At 38.3% G+C, this 13,627-nt stretch overlaps 1 protein-coding gene across 2 annotated transcripts in view; it reads left to right on the top strand.

Moving 5' to 3' along the window:
• Window positions 1–4,181: 4,181 nt before the first annotated feature.
• LOC110110798 overlaps window positions 4,182–13,627 on the top strand; it is a 32,932-nt gene continuing 23,486 nt past the window's right edge. For both annotated transcript variants that reach the window (XR_003699673.1, XM_028692128.1), the window contains exon 1: window positions 4,182–4,321. Coding sequence is in view for 1 of the 2 variants with exons in the window: in XM_028692128.1 (XP_028547961.1) it covers window positions 4,226–4,321 (96 nt within the window). In the remaining variant the exon portion in view is untranslated. The remainder of the gene's footprint in view (window positions 4,322–13,627) is intronic.

A 13,627-nucleotide genomic window follows, 5' to 3' on the forward strand; every position in this document is an offset into this window, starting at 1 on the left:
GTGCATCACATGTCCCCACACATATAGGTCAGCATTCGATGTATCACGTGCTATAAGATCAGTACTAATTATCAGTATCCGATAAATCAGTAGTATCGGTATCAGTATCGGATAGTATCAACGAATCGATGCAGTATCAATGTCCATATCAGTTATCTGTGTTCAGTAACGGGTAAAATATGACAAATTATTATGAAATCGTGCAATGACAGGAAACTCATAAATCCGTACAAGCGTTCAGATAATCACAGAAATCATATATAATCAAATGAGATACGATATTCAGATACTTGATTATGAATGAATATCAGAATATTTAAGTCAGATTTCATTATGAAACCAATCGGACTCGTACAGAACAACGAATACATATGTCATGACGATAGTCATAATCAGACTATCAGAACAATACATAATCTAATACTTGAACATAGCAATTCAGAATTAATTGACAGCTATATTCAGATATTCATAACATGCATATCAATAAATCATAGTATAGATCATATCCATGTAGAAATCATATAATCATCAGAATACAAATACTTGATCAACAAAATTCAAATCACTGATACAGAAAAATAGAATTCACGAGTCAAATTTCACAACACAAGACAGAATCGTACGGAGTAATACAGAAATCGTACAGAACGAAAAAACGTACAGAATAATAGGATCGTACGGAACATATCTCAAATCAGATAAAATCACATTCATCTCAGATATTCTTCAGATATTCATTAAATAACAGAGCAGATATACGTCACAGAAATATATTATCAGAATCAATCATCAGATTTCAGATTCCAGACCCTTACAAAATCTAATACGGATTCTGGCCCTTATGTTCTCCTTTATTGCTTTGGCACCAGAACTTCCCCTTATATCTCCCTTGTGCGTATAGCACCAGAAATTCTCTGAGTAATTAATAGCTAAAGTGTGTCTCACGGCACCAGAAATGTTCTCTGAGTAATTAAATAGCTAAGTGTGCTCACGGCACCAAAATTTCTCTGAGTAATTTATAGTAGCTAAGTGTGGCTCACGGCCCAAATTCTCGAGTAATTAATAGCTAAATGTGCTCACGGCACCAAAATTCTCTGAGTAATTAATAGCTAAGTGTGCTCACGGCACCAGAAATTTCTCTGAGTAATTATAGCTAAATGTGCTCACGACACCAAATTTCGAGTAATTAATAGCTAAGTGTGTTACGGCAAAAGATCTCTGAGTAATTAATAGCTAAGTGTGCTTATAGCACCAGAACAGCTTAGCACCAGAACAGAATAAATTTTCGGATCTGGAACAGAACAGATATTTCTCCAACCTGAGCTCATCTAAGATTTCCCCAGACACTACTGAAATCTCATAGGTCCAGGCCCCTTATAACTCCCTTCTGATAACATGCACTCATCAAAACATTCAAATCAGAAAATCGATTTCGTCAGAAAACTCGTCAGCGGCATAACGATAGTATACGGAATTTACACAGAAATCAAGATTCAGAAATTTACCAAATTACCTCAGAATATTCCACATACACATTATAAGTACTTTTATCGACTCAGAAACATTTTGCAACATCCTAATAATTTTCTATTCGATAAAATCACACAGAACCAAAATAACCGGTAGAATTTTACAGAAAATACTCAAAACGTTCAGAATATCTATTCAGAAACATATCAAAGTTGCTGCGGTAAAACTTTCGCCATTCCAAAGATATGCAAGAAATTCGGTAACGGAAACACAAAACTGAACAGAATAAATACCAAAACACAAAATCTTCGAAACAGAAATAGGAATTCGGAGTCCTTACTGCGAGACAAACAAATCTTCCAACTGCGTCGTCGGAAGAAAGCGCTCCGCGGGTCCAAAACCAAGCTTTTCCTTTGCTTGTTTTCTCTTTCCTCTCTCTCTCTTCCTTCTCTCTCTTCAAATGAATCCAAAATATATCTCAAATCTGGATATTTATCAACACTGATGTCTTCGGACGATCACATATTCCGTCCCGGGACGATTTGCCCTCTGGCCAAATTTCGTACAGACAAAAATTAAAATAGCGTCCCGGAACGACTTGCTTCTGGATCAATTTCGTACAGACGGATCGTCCCGACCCTTCAAGGTTCGTACAGACGAAAATGACAGATTTTCTTCACAATTTCTTCAGTTCGTCCAGTACTAAATCCAGTTCGTACAGACTAACTGCACTAAAAAAAATCATAGCTTTTCAAGGCATTGATCGTCCCGGCGATCTCAATATCATCCCGAACGATCCTGGGAGGAAATCACATCTACAGAGAATCAAATCAAATGAACGAGCTCTCACTTACAACATTAGTCGGGGGTCGGGCATAACTCTAGCGTTAGATGGAATTCGGACAGAACTCTGGTGTCGGTAGGCTGCCGAGTGGAAGTCCGACAATGGTCGATGAGGAGTCTCTTCCTTGCTTTATTCTCTCTCTTCTTGCTTGGTATCCTTCTTCCCCCGCCCCCCACAACTTCGGGGGTCCCCTTTATAAGAAATGAGGGATCTATTTTTAATTTTATGAGAGTGATATGACTAGTAAATAACAGGAAGATCAAGGGTAAATTGTGAGTTGTTTGAATGACCTGCCGATTTTGATCCTTTAATCAAATACCGTTTATTGGGCATTTGAACTTCTTAATGATATCAGAATTCGACAATCATAGGCTCTGGATTTGTCTCATCGAGCTGCTCGATTCGACTATAAGCATGTCATGTTTGTAAACTGTTTGATAATTCAAATTATGATTTGAACCATCCGAATGTGCTTTGGGTTTTTGATTTGGACTCATTTTGGGCTCGGATTGAGTTGAATTTGGTGTGTTGGGTTCGTATTTCCGAGACGTTCAGTTGGACTATAAGCTTGCTGAAATCAGAGTTCAGATGATTTCGAATTTTAATTTTTGAAATTTCCAACTTAATTTGTTCTTCGAGATTCATGCAAGATCAGGATAATCTTTTGATAATGTACCACTAACATATTTCAATGTTTAGAAGGTTACAATGTTCTAAGTAAAGAGCTTGTGATGAAAACTACCTAAATCAAATGATGGATACAGATGTAATATTATATTTAAATATCAATTTAAATTTACATATTTAATTATTGTATATAATTAATCCTAAGCCAGTATCATGATCGTTGCTTGAAAATAGAAAAAAGATAATCGTAATATTATTGAATTTAACAAAAAAATGCATTTTCAAAAATCACATTATTAAAAAATTTTAGCGACATCTTAAGCCCTCCTCCTATGTGGAATGACATCCTGTGTCGGAGGTATGTCTAGAAGATATGTGCTTACATCTCCTATAGAGTTACGATTATTCTTCATGCACACCCTTTCTCTTTTCATGTACATCACTCATTTGTTTGTAATTGCTAGAAAAGTAAATTTTGTTGGGCGGGAGATATTGGCAACCCAAAGGAGGCCATCCAACTGGGGACACTCTTTTCGTACGAGGGACGTGCGATGTTTGAATATGTGTCAATGCTGCTAGTGGCCCCCATTGTTAGTCACATATTCCACCCCTAACATCTTCTTATGTACTTGCTGTATGTGCATTTCCCCCACATATAGGATGGCTTTGATTTTGTGGTGATATATGATCTCTTATAGTCAGCTTATCCTATATATATGAACTACCATAGAGTATTCAATAAATATAATATACATTGAATTATTTTAATTTAATTACTAGTTTTGAATTATTAAAATAGTACTATTCAATAAATATTATTTCAATCAAGAATTATTAAATAAATAATTTAAATATTCTTATAATAAGGACTACAAAGCAACGATTGTTAATAGAGAAAAAAAAGTAAAAAAAAAAAAAAATTAGAATAACGTACTCAACATAAACTAATCGACAATTAACAAAATATATAAAATTATATTCCCATAATTAACTTAATATAATCCTGCTAAAGTATTTAATAATTACTATTATTAAACTAGATAGCACAATTACGTACAAATAATATAATGAGGTCTATAAAATATTAGTTTCCATTAAGCAACAAATATATATTCAAATTTTTATTTTCAAGAGTGCTTCATTTTTGAAATATAAAATATCTTATTAATTTATTTTTTATTCAGATATTTAAATTGATAATAATAAATAAATAGAATAGACAAATCTTATTTTCCATCTTTGTTCTCGGCTTTCGATCTCCTTGAGGTTTCTAGCTTGTCCATGTTTTCTTCTTCATCTTTCGCGGCGGTAAGGAAACTGCACGTGTTCGGTCGACCACCTCGACTCACCAAGCTCGCGCTCCATACTCCGAAATCCGTATTTCTTTCCCTTTTTCTCATTTTCTTGTAGATTCTGTAAACCTAATTTTTCTAAGCTTTAACTTGATTGACTTTGACTGTTATGCACATTTTGCTAGAGGTTGTCTGCAAAGTTACTTTGTTTGCTAATCTCGATCCATGCCACATGGTTGATACAATCCACCTGTGTAATTTTATCTAATCAAAGTTGCAAATAGATGTTGCCTGATAGCAGGAGGCCAAATAATCGGAATTTGTGAAATCGGAAACGGAATTAACTTGGACGATAGATGAACACTGATGATACAATGAACCAGTGAGCATTGTTGTTAGGTTTTAGCAATTCTCTGCATATTTAATTTTCAATGGTAATGGGAGCAGAGAATAAATTCCTTGTGAAATCAGTTAATTGAACAAAGTTTGAATGGAATGCTTGTTGAAGATTTTAAGTTTTCTTTGAATATAGTTTTTGTAAATTTAAATGTTTTTATGGCACATGAAGTTTCAGGTTTAGTCTCTTATAAGATAATTAAAGAAATTGTTGGTGTAGAAAATCAAGTGATTGTTCCTCATCAATAAGCTTAAAGTTTTGAATTGAAAACATATTTGACATGGGTGTAATTGGCCCAACTTTGGCCCCCTTTGATCCATCATTTCTAAAATATTTTGTCTATGCATGAGACATATTGATTTGTTCCCAACATTAGATAAATGAAAGATATGTTGGTGATGAGGACATTAAAGATCAACGGCTACGATCTGGAGTTTATATTTTTTTTATGTGTTTTATGTACTAGTTTATTTTATATTTATGTTTTTTCCATTTTACTGGTCATGTGGTGTTGTTGTTCGAAGGGCATTTTATTAGTCATTGTTTCTTTTCTTTTCATGAGGTCTATTTATAGATTAGTTCTCTTGTATTTTGGAATGATGATTGATTAATAAAATTATGAGTTTTCTTTGTCTCCCTCAATGTTGAGTGTTTGAGAGAAGAAGAAGACCCAAGGTGTGGGCAATCGCAATACCCGTAAACCTTTGGAAGGGTCCAAGTTTTGCGGCTCTACTTTTTATTCCTCGCATCTCCTCCAACTTCTCCCGTCATCCCCCCAGCCGTCGCCGACTTGCCCCCATTTCCACCACCCCACATTTTCCCCTACCGACTACCACCTCAAGACCCGCCAGCCTCCCTTAGCCATTTCTTCCCCTCTATCTGACCGAACTTTCCCATCTTAACTCCTCCCCCAAATCCATACCAAACTCCCCCCAAGCTCCACCACCGGCCACATCCTTTCCCTCTTCTTGAATGATGAAGTAACTCATCATTAATACTTGCCTAAAAAAGCCTAAGTGATTTGGGAAATTCATCTCAACAATTTGAAATTAAAATTTTAAATTTCAAATAGTTTCCTAAATTATAAAGTCATATTAGACAAGTCTTGAATCTAATCCCAATTTAATTTTAAATTGGGTTGGAATGATTGATCTCATCCTAAACTACACTTCCCTCCAAATCTCCCATGAATTTTGAAATTCAAAATTTAAATTTCTCTTAATTACTTTCTTAAAATAACTCATGTCAATTTGGAAAGTGTCTTTATTTGAAATCAATTCTATATTAGAATTTCAAATATTTTCCTCTTTGATAATCTCTAATTTGGAAACCTTCCCAATTACATTAAATATGAAATTAAATTTCATATTTAATTTCAATCTCTAATTAATACATAGGGTCCACATACATTGCACCTAGACATAACTCCTCCCTCTTCCTATGGCCGTCCCTCTCTCTCTCTCTCTCTCTCTCTCTCTCTCTCCCTCCCTCCCTATTCTCCCTCCAATCTAGTCACTAAGTCCTAATTAAATTCCCCCACTAATGCCCTTAACATTCGCCCCCACCAACCATATTTGGGATTATTTTGAATGTCAACTTCAAATCTCCCTCCCAATTAAATCATTCTCTAAATTCCTGCTTGCTGCTCTCCGAATCCATCAAGCGTGTCTTGCTGTCCAGCAGCAAGGAAGGCTACAGTTTCTGTCCATAGCTCCCAGCAGCCCAAGGGGCAAGCCAAGGCGTTTCTAAGCATTACGGGGTGCTGTGCAGGGCCTGTCCAAGGTCAAAACAGCTGTTATCCTGAAATTCTGTACCTCTTCCCAGCCATTCCTTGGTGCGAGAATGCTTTTGACTGCTGCCCACTTCTTTCCCAGCATTCAAACGACCTTGCCGGAGTGCTTATCTCTCTTGTCTTTGGGTAAACTCGACACCGACTCTCTATTTTCATAGTTGCATCATTGATTGTGGTTTTAATTTGATTCACTAAGACCGTGTTAATTCTCTCTGCTAAAGTCTAGTATATTATAGAGTTGAGTGAGGGACATCTATTAGTGACTAATCTCATTGTTAGTTTATGGCTTATCGTTGAAAACCAACCACGTACACAATGTTAGATTAATTTATTATTTTACGACCTTAACTCCTATGCATGTAATTTAGCCTAAGCTTATTTTATCGCCTTATTGTTTTATCTTAGCATTTATATCGGCATAAGTTTTATTTAATATTGTTCTCAAAATATTAAATGTGCAAATTTCCTTAATCTAAATCATCCTTACATGTATGTTATACATCATATTGGTATCAGAGCATGGCTAGCATGCGTTACATGTGCTAGAAGTCATCCTAGGATCTTACATAACCATTCTTATGTATTGTTGCATGCATATCATCATTTAACCTAGTTTAAATTAATGTTATGCTTGCTGCCCACATCATTTCTACACACATCTAGTGAATGTTAGGCTGGTTTCTTAATTGTTTAGGTGCTGTCTTTAACGTAACAACCTTCCTAACTGCCTAGACTTCTTAAAACACCTTTGTAGCTTGCTGTCCAAACCGTTCCTGCACCATCTAGTGACCTTTAGGTGAGTATGTTTAAGTGTTTAGGTGCTATCATTAACCCAACAACCATCCTAATTGCCTAGATCACTTAAGTCTCTCTTGTTGCTTGTTGTCCAGTAATTTCCTGCACCTTATAGCGAGTCATAATTATGTTTCCTCCTTGTAGAGTGTTGTCCCTTACACCCAATCTTCTTTAGGTATCACTTAGCGCTTCCCAATGGACCTAATAGGACTTTAAAAGAAGTTTGTTGACCTTGTTAATCTAGTGGGCTCTATGTCTAAAATCATGAAGGAGAAACATGTCGACTCTCCCCACTCTAGGTACGTGCCCCATTCTGTCGATCATGCTAGTTGGAAGATGCCCCACTCTGCTTATCAACCTAGACATGAGCTTAAGCCGCAACAATCTCACTTAGAGTCTCATAACTGTTTGCCCAGCTTTGATGGTTCCTCGGATCCTTACTACTTTAGAGAATGAGTTAGACAATTAGATGACTATTTTGAATCAAGTGATATTCCTAAGTCCCACAAGGTTAGCATTGCTAAGTCTCGCCTGAACGATAGTGCTCGTCAATTTTGGATGAGGTTGGAAGATCATAAAGAGTCTCGTGGCGAATACTCTACTTCCGATTGGAAAGACATGAGACGAGAACTTGGATTAAAATATCTTTCCCGTACTTGTGGCCAACCATTTGATTTTAAGATTAGGTCACCCACTGTTCATCGAACTTTAGGGTACAACATTTTCAAGGACCCTACATGTGAAAGTCAGTCCTACGCACCTGTTATACTTCAACTTGATATCGTGACTCCTAGTCCTCACCGAGTGCCAGTTACCCATTTCCATACTTCTACGGTTACCCTTAAACCTGCCCGACATACCACTCCCACTTACGTATCTAGTCAGGAAATGACCCCAACACCTAGTGATCTTCATCTGGAACACCACCCTGCCTTAGGGCTGTCAATATTTGACCCGACCCGAAAACCCGACCCGGACCCGACACGAAAAATCCGGGTTGGACCCGACCCGTTTGAAAAATGGGTCGGGTTCGGGTTCGTAGATTTGACCCGTTTGAAAAACGGGTCGGGTTCGGGTTGACCCGGCGGGTTGCCGGGTCAACCCGAAAACCCGTTTATTTTAAAAATTTTGGGTTGACACCCCTACTTGGCCCTTGTTCCAGTCAGACGGAAGCACGCCGGGAGCTCGCCAACTCACCTAACTCGAATTACTAGATAAATTACATATTTAATATATATTTTGAATATAAACGGGTCCGCGGGTCGGGTCGGGTCAACCCGGTAACCCGTGCGGGTCGGGTCCGGGTTAAAATATGTGACCTGTTTGCAAAAACGGGTCGGGTTCGGGTTGACCCGTTTAGACCCGGGTCAACTCGGGTTCGACCCGAACCCGACCCGCGGACCCGATTTGACACCCCTACCCTGCCTCTTTTGTTGGGACAAACCGTGGACATCACTGTGATCGAGACCACCCATCCTTTAGTAACTTCAGGGTTGTTGCCCCACCTTGTAGGTCTTCACCTAGCCTTGATGGCCGACCCTCTATTGGGTCTCTTGTTGGATCGGTCCCATATGACTCTCCACGTGGGCCAACTCCTAGCCATCCCAATCCACCTTGTTTGAGCATGCATCATCTCTGCGTGGTGGAGCCCGATTTACCTCACCACGTAGGTGACTTTCCCACCTTTAAAATCAGTGAGGATTCTAAGGCTACCCAACCCTTGGTATCCCCAATCTTTGACCTTGCAAGTGTAATTGTACCCAAAAGAAGCAATGCTAAGGATAAGTTCCATGAACCTGAGATTGAGTGCATCCATTTCGTGGATACTAATGATATCACTGATAACGATGACTTCTTTGAGGATGAGACTGAAGTAATTGAATTAGACTCACAACATTACTTAAACCCTGATTTAGGAGATTTAGAACCTTTGAGCATTGATGTTTTAGCCCATCCTGACCCTAACCCCATCAAGGATATCCCGTTGGATAAGGTCTGCTTGGATCATATTAATTTGACCCAGAAAGAAACTGATCTAACCTTGAGCATATTGAAATTGAATTCGGAAGATAGTGATTTGAATCTGAATTATTCTGAGCCTACTTTGGAAAATGAGCATCCTCTTATTTTATTGGAGTCTATTTTAGGAGTTGCTACTTTAGATTTATATTTGAACGAGCGTGTCTTTCTTGATTGAACTTATCTCTCATTCCTCATACCGACTTTAATGTTAGAGAGAGTGTTAACCCATACTCTCATGACATCTCTCTAACTGTTGTGTCAACTTCTGTTCTAGAAACTCTACCCCATCTTGTGAGTTCCATACATGCTGGTGACTCTTTGGGCTATCCCATTATAGTTGTGAGTCAGGACCCATCGTCTTATCATGTTCCTTATACATCTGTTATGCCCTCTATATGTTTGTCCTTCCCTGTTAAGGACCATCGCTCTCTTAGTTGGATAAATTTGCTAGACTACCCTGCTGCCTCTAGGAGACAATCTATGACCCTAGCTCAAGCTCCCTATGGAAATGCCCTTTTTGATAAGGATGTCTTCATTGCTCCTCCTACACCAGCTCCCTTAAACATGAAAACTTTATGTCCTCTCATTTTGTGACTGATCCGTCTTTATTTCTATCTATGTGTGCTTGTGAGTCAGTATGTTTGCGTGTATTTTAAATCTGTTTTCTTCCAAAAGTTTTTTTCCTCTTTGTTTTAAATTTTTTGTGTGAGCCCACAATTCGTGCTAATTATCATGCATATCAAGTATCTTGCATCGCATCATTCCAATGTTATTTATCTTGTTGAGTCTTGAATTTTAGACACATGAATTCGCATAAAATATGTCACATTTACATTGCATCTACATGAACTACTTAAGGAAATTGCACGTTTAATTGGACAAGAACGATAATAATTATAGACCTCATGCTGAATTTAAACGATGATTTAAAGCTTTTAAGGTTGGTGATTAAGTGATGGTGCGGATTAACCCACCAAATCCACTTGAATTTCTGCCTGCAGAGTTCAACATTCATTCCTTTATTAACATAGAAGATTTAGTAATCTATGAGGGTCTATAGTTAACCCACCAAATCCACTTCAAGTGGAGCCTTGTGCGACCTCACCTAGTGAGAACCCCAGCCTACCTCCACTCCCAAATATTCTCAAATCACCTATAGCGAAGAAGGTTGACATGATTCCGAGTGATGATATTATTTTCACAAATGAGGGTGGATGAAGATATATGATAAGGTGGAGAAGTCAAACAGAGTCAGAGAATACATGGTCAGAGCACGAAGATTTACAGCAGATTGATCCCTAGATGCACGAGAGTTCTCGAAACACCCACTCGACGGAGTCGAGCTTTCTCCCATCCGGGGAGAATAATGAGGACATCAAAGATCAGCGGCTACGATCTGGATATATTTTTTATGTGTTTTATGTACTAGTTTATTTTATATTTATGTTTTTTTCATTTTATTGGTCATGTGGTGTTGTAGCCCGAAAGACATTTTAGTCATTGTTTCTTTTCTTTTCATGAGGCCTATTTATAAGCTAGTTCTCTTGTATTTTGGGATGATGATTGATTAATAATATTCTAAGTTTTCTTTGTCTCCCTCAATGTTGAGTGTTTGAGAGAAGAATGAAGACCCAAGGTGTGTGCAATTGCAATACCCGTCAACCTTTGGAAGGATCCAAGGTTCGCGGCTCTACTTTTTGTTCCTCTCATCTCCTCCGACCTCTCCCGTCTTCCCCCCACCCGCCGCTGGCTTGCCACCGTTTCCACCATTCCTCATTTTCCCTACCCGACCACCACCTTAAGACCCGTCGGCCTCCCTTAGCCATTTCTTCCCCTCCACCCGACCCAACTTTCCCATCTTAACTCCACCCCCAAATCCATACCAAACTCCCCTCAAGCTCCACCACTCGCCACATGCTTTCCCTCTCCTTGAATGTTGAATTAACTCATCATTAATAATTGCCTAAAATAACATAAGTAATTTGAAAAATTAATTTCAACAATTTGAAATTCAAATAGTTTCCTAAATTACAAAGCCATATTAAGCAAGTCTTGAATCTAATCCCAATTTAATTTTAAATTGGGTTGGAATGATTGATCTCATCCCAAACTCCATTTCCCTCCAAATCCCCCATGAATTTTGAAATTCAAAATTCAAATTTCCCTTAACTAATTTCCTAAAATAACTCATGTCAATTTGGAAAGTGTCTTTATTTGAAATCAATTATATATTAGAATTTCAAATACTTTCCTCTTTGATAATCTTTAATCAGGAAACCTTCCCAATTACATTAAATCTGATTTAATTTCAATCTCTAATTAATACACATGGTCTACATAAATTGCACCTAGACATAACTCCTCCCTCTTCCTATGGCTGCCCCTCTCTCTCTCTCTCTCCCTATTCTCCCTCCAATCTAGTCACTAACTCCTAATTAAATTCCCCCACTAATGCCCTTAACAGTCGCCCCCACCAACCATATTTGGGATTATTTTTTGAATGTGAACTTCAAATCTCCCTCCCAATTAAATCATTCCCTAAATTCCTGCTTGCTGCTCTCCGAATCCATCAAGCGTGTCTTGCTGTCCAGCAGGATGGAAGGTCACGGTATCTGTCCATAGCTCCCAGCAGCCCAAGGGGCTGGCTAAGACGTTTCTAAGCATTACGGGGTGCTGTCCAGGGCCTGTCCAAGGTCAAAACTGCTGCTGTCCTAAAGTTCTGCACCTCTTCCCAGCCATTCCTTGGTGCGAGAAGGCTCTTGACTGCTGCCCACTTCTTTCCCAGCATTCAAACGACCTTGCCCGAGTGCTCATCTCTCTTGTCTTTGGGTAAACTCGACATCGACTCTCTATTTTCATAGTTGCTTCCTTGATTGTGGTTTTAATTTGATTCACTAGGACCGTGTTAATTCTCTATGCTAAAGTCTAGTATATTAGAGATTTGAGTGAGAGATATATCTTAGTGACTAATCTCATTGTTAGTTTAGAGATTATCGTTGAAAATCAACCACATACGCAATGTTAGATTAATTGATTGTTTTACGTCCTTAACTCCTATGCATGTGATTTAGCCTAAGCTTGTTTTATCACCTTATTGTTTTATCTTAGCGTTTAATTCAACATAAATTTTATTTAATATTATTCTCAAAATATTAAGCGTGCAAATTTCCTTAATCTAAATCATCATTGCATGTTTGTTCTACATTAGTTGGTTTGGCTACCTAACAAGTGATAAGAAAAAATGTGGTTAGGTGATGTGAAACATACATGCCAGGATGATTAGATTAATGAATTTGCATGTTTAATATTTAGAGCACAATAAATATACCTTTATAGTGATTTCAAACACAAAAATAAAGCACAAAGAGTGCTGACACAAGCTTAGGTTAAATCACATGCATAGGAGTTAAGGCCGTAAACGATCAATTAATTTAGCATTGCATACATGAATGGTTTCATCAATAAATCCCTATGCTAACAATAATATTAGTCACTAAGAGAGATCCCTCACTCAACACTCTAGTAGTACTAAGTTTTAGCGGATGAGTATTGACACTATTCTCATGAATCTACTAAGACCACAATTGAGAAGTAACTACAAAGATAAAAGGGTTGAAGGAAGAGTTTACCCAAATAAATAGAAGATACGAAGCTTTGGTGGTTGTTTGGGTGCTTGAGATGAAGTAGACGGCAACCAAGACCCTTCTTGATGTGATGGGCAGCAATCGAAAACTTTAGGACAGCACACGAAGATCTCCCGACTGGCTGGACAGCAGGAAGAGATGCAAAATTTCTCTGGACAACAACAGTTTGGTCTTGGACAGATCTTTGACAGCGACCTTTCAGGTGCAAGAAACGTTGGACTGCTCTTTTAGGCTGCTGGGAACTTGGGTCAGCAAAGTGTGGTCTTCCAGAGTGCTGGAGAACAAGATATTCTTGCTGGAATAAGGGGACAACAAGCAAAACTTCAGGACAACAGCAGTTTTGACCTTGGACAGGACCTGAACAACATTCCGTAAGGCTTAGAAACATTTTGGCCTGCTCCTTGGGTTGCTGGGAGCTATGGATAGCAAATCGTGTCCTTCTTTACCGCTGGATAGCAAGGCTCACTTGATGGATGCGGAGAGCATCAAGCAGGAATTCATGGAGACATTTAATTGGGAGGGAGATTTGAAGTTGACACACAAAAAAATAATCCCAAATATGGCGGCTGCTAAGGGAATTAGTGGGGAATTTAATTAGGAGTTAGTGACTAGATTGGAGAGAGAATAGGGAGAGGGAAGGCCGGCCCTAGGGAAAGGAGGGGAAAGCGTCTTGGTTCGATGTATGTGGGCCCTTGATTTCAATTATTGATTGAAATTAAATCTGAGATTTAATTTCATATT

Source organism: Dendrobium catenatum, unplaced genomic scaffold, assembly GCF_001605985.2.
Source record: "Dendrobium catenatum unplaced genomic scaffold, ASM160598v2 original_scaffold_122705, whole genome shotgun sequence".
Classification (NCBI taxonomy): domain Eukaryota; kingdom Viridiplantae; phylum Streptophyta; class Magnoliopsida; order Asparagales; family Orchidaceae; genus Dendrobium; species Dendrobium catenatum.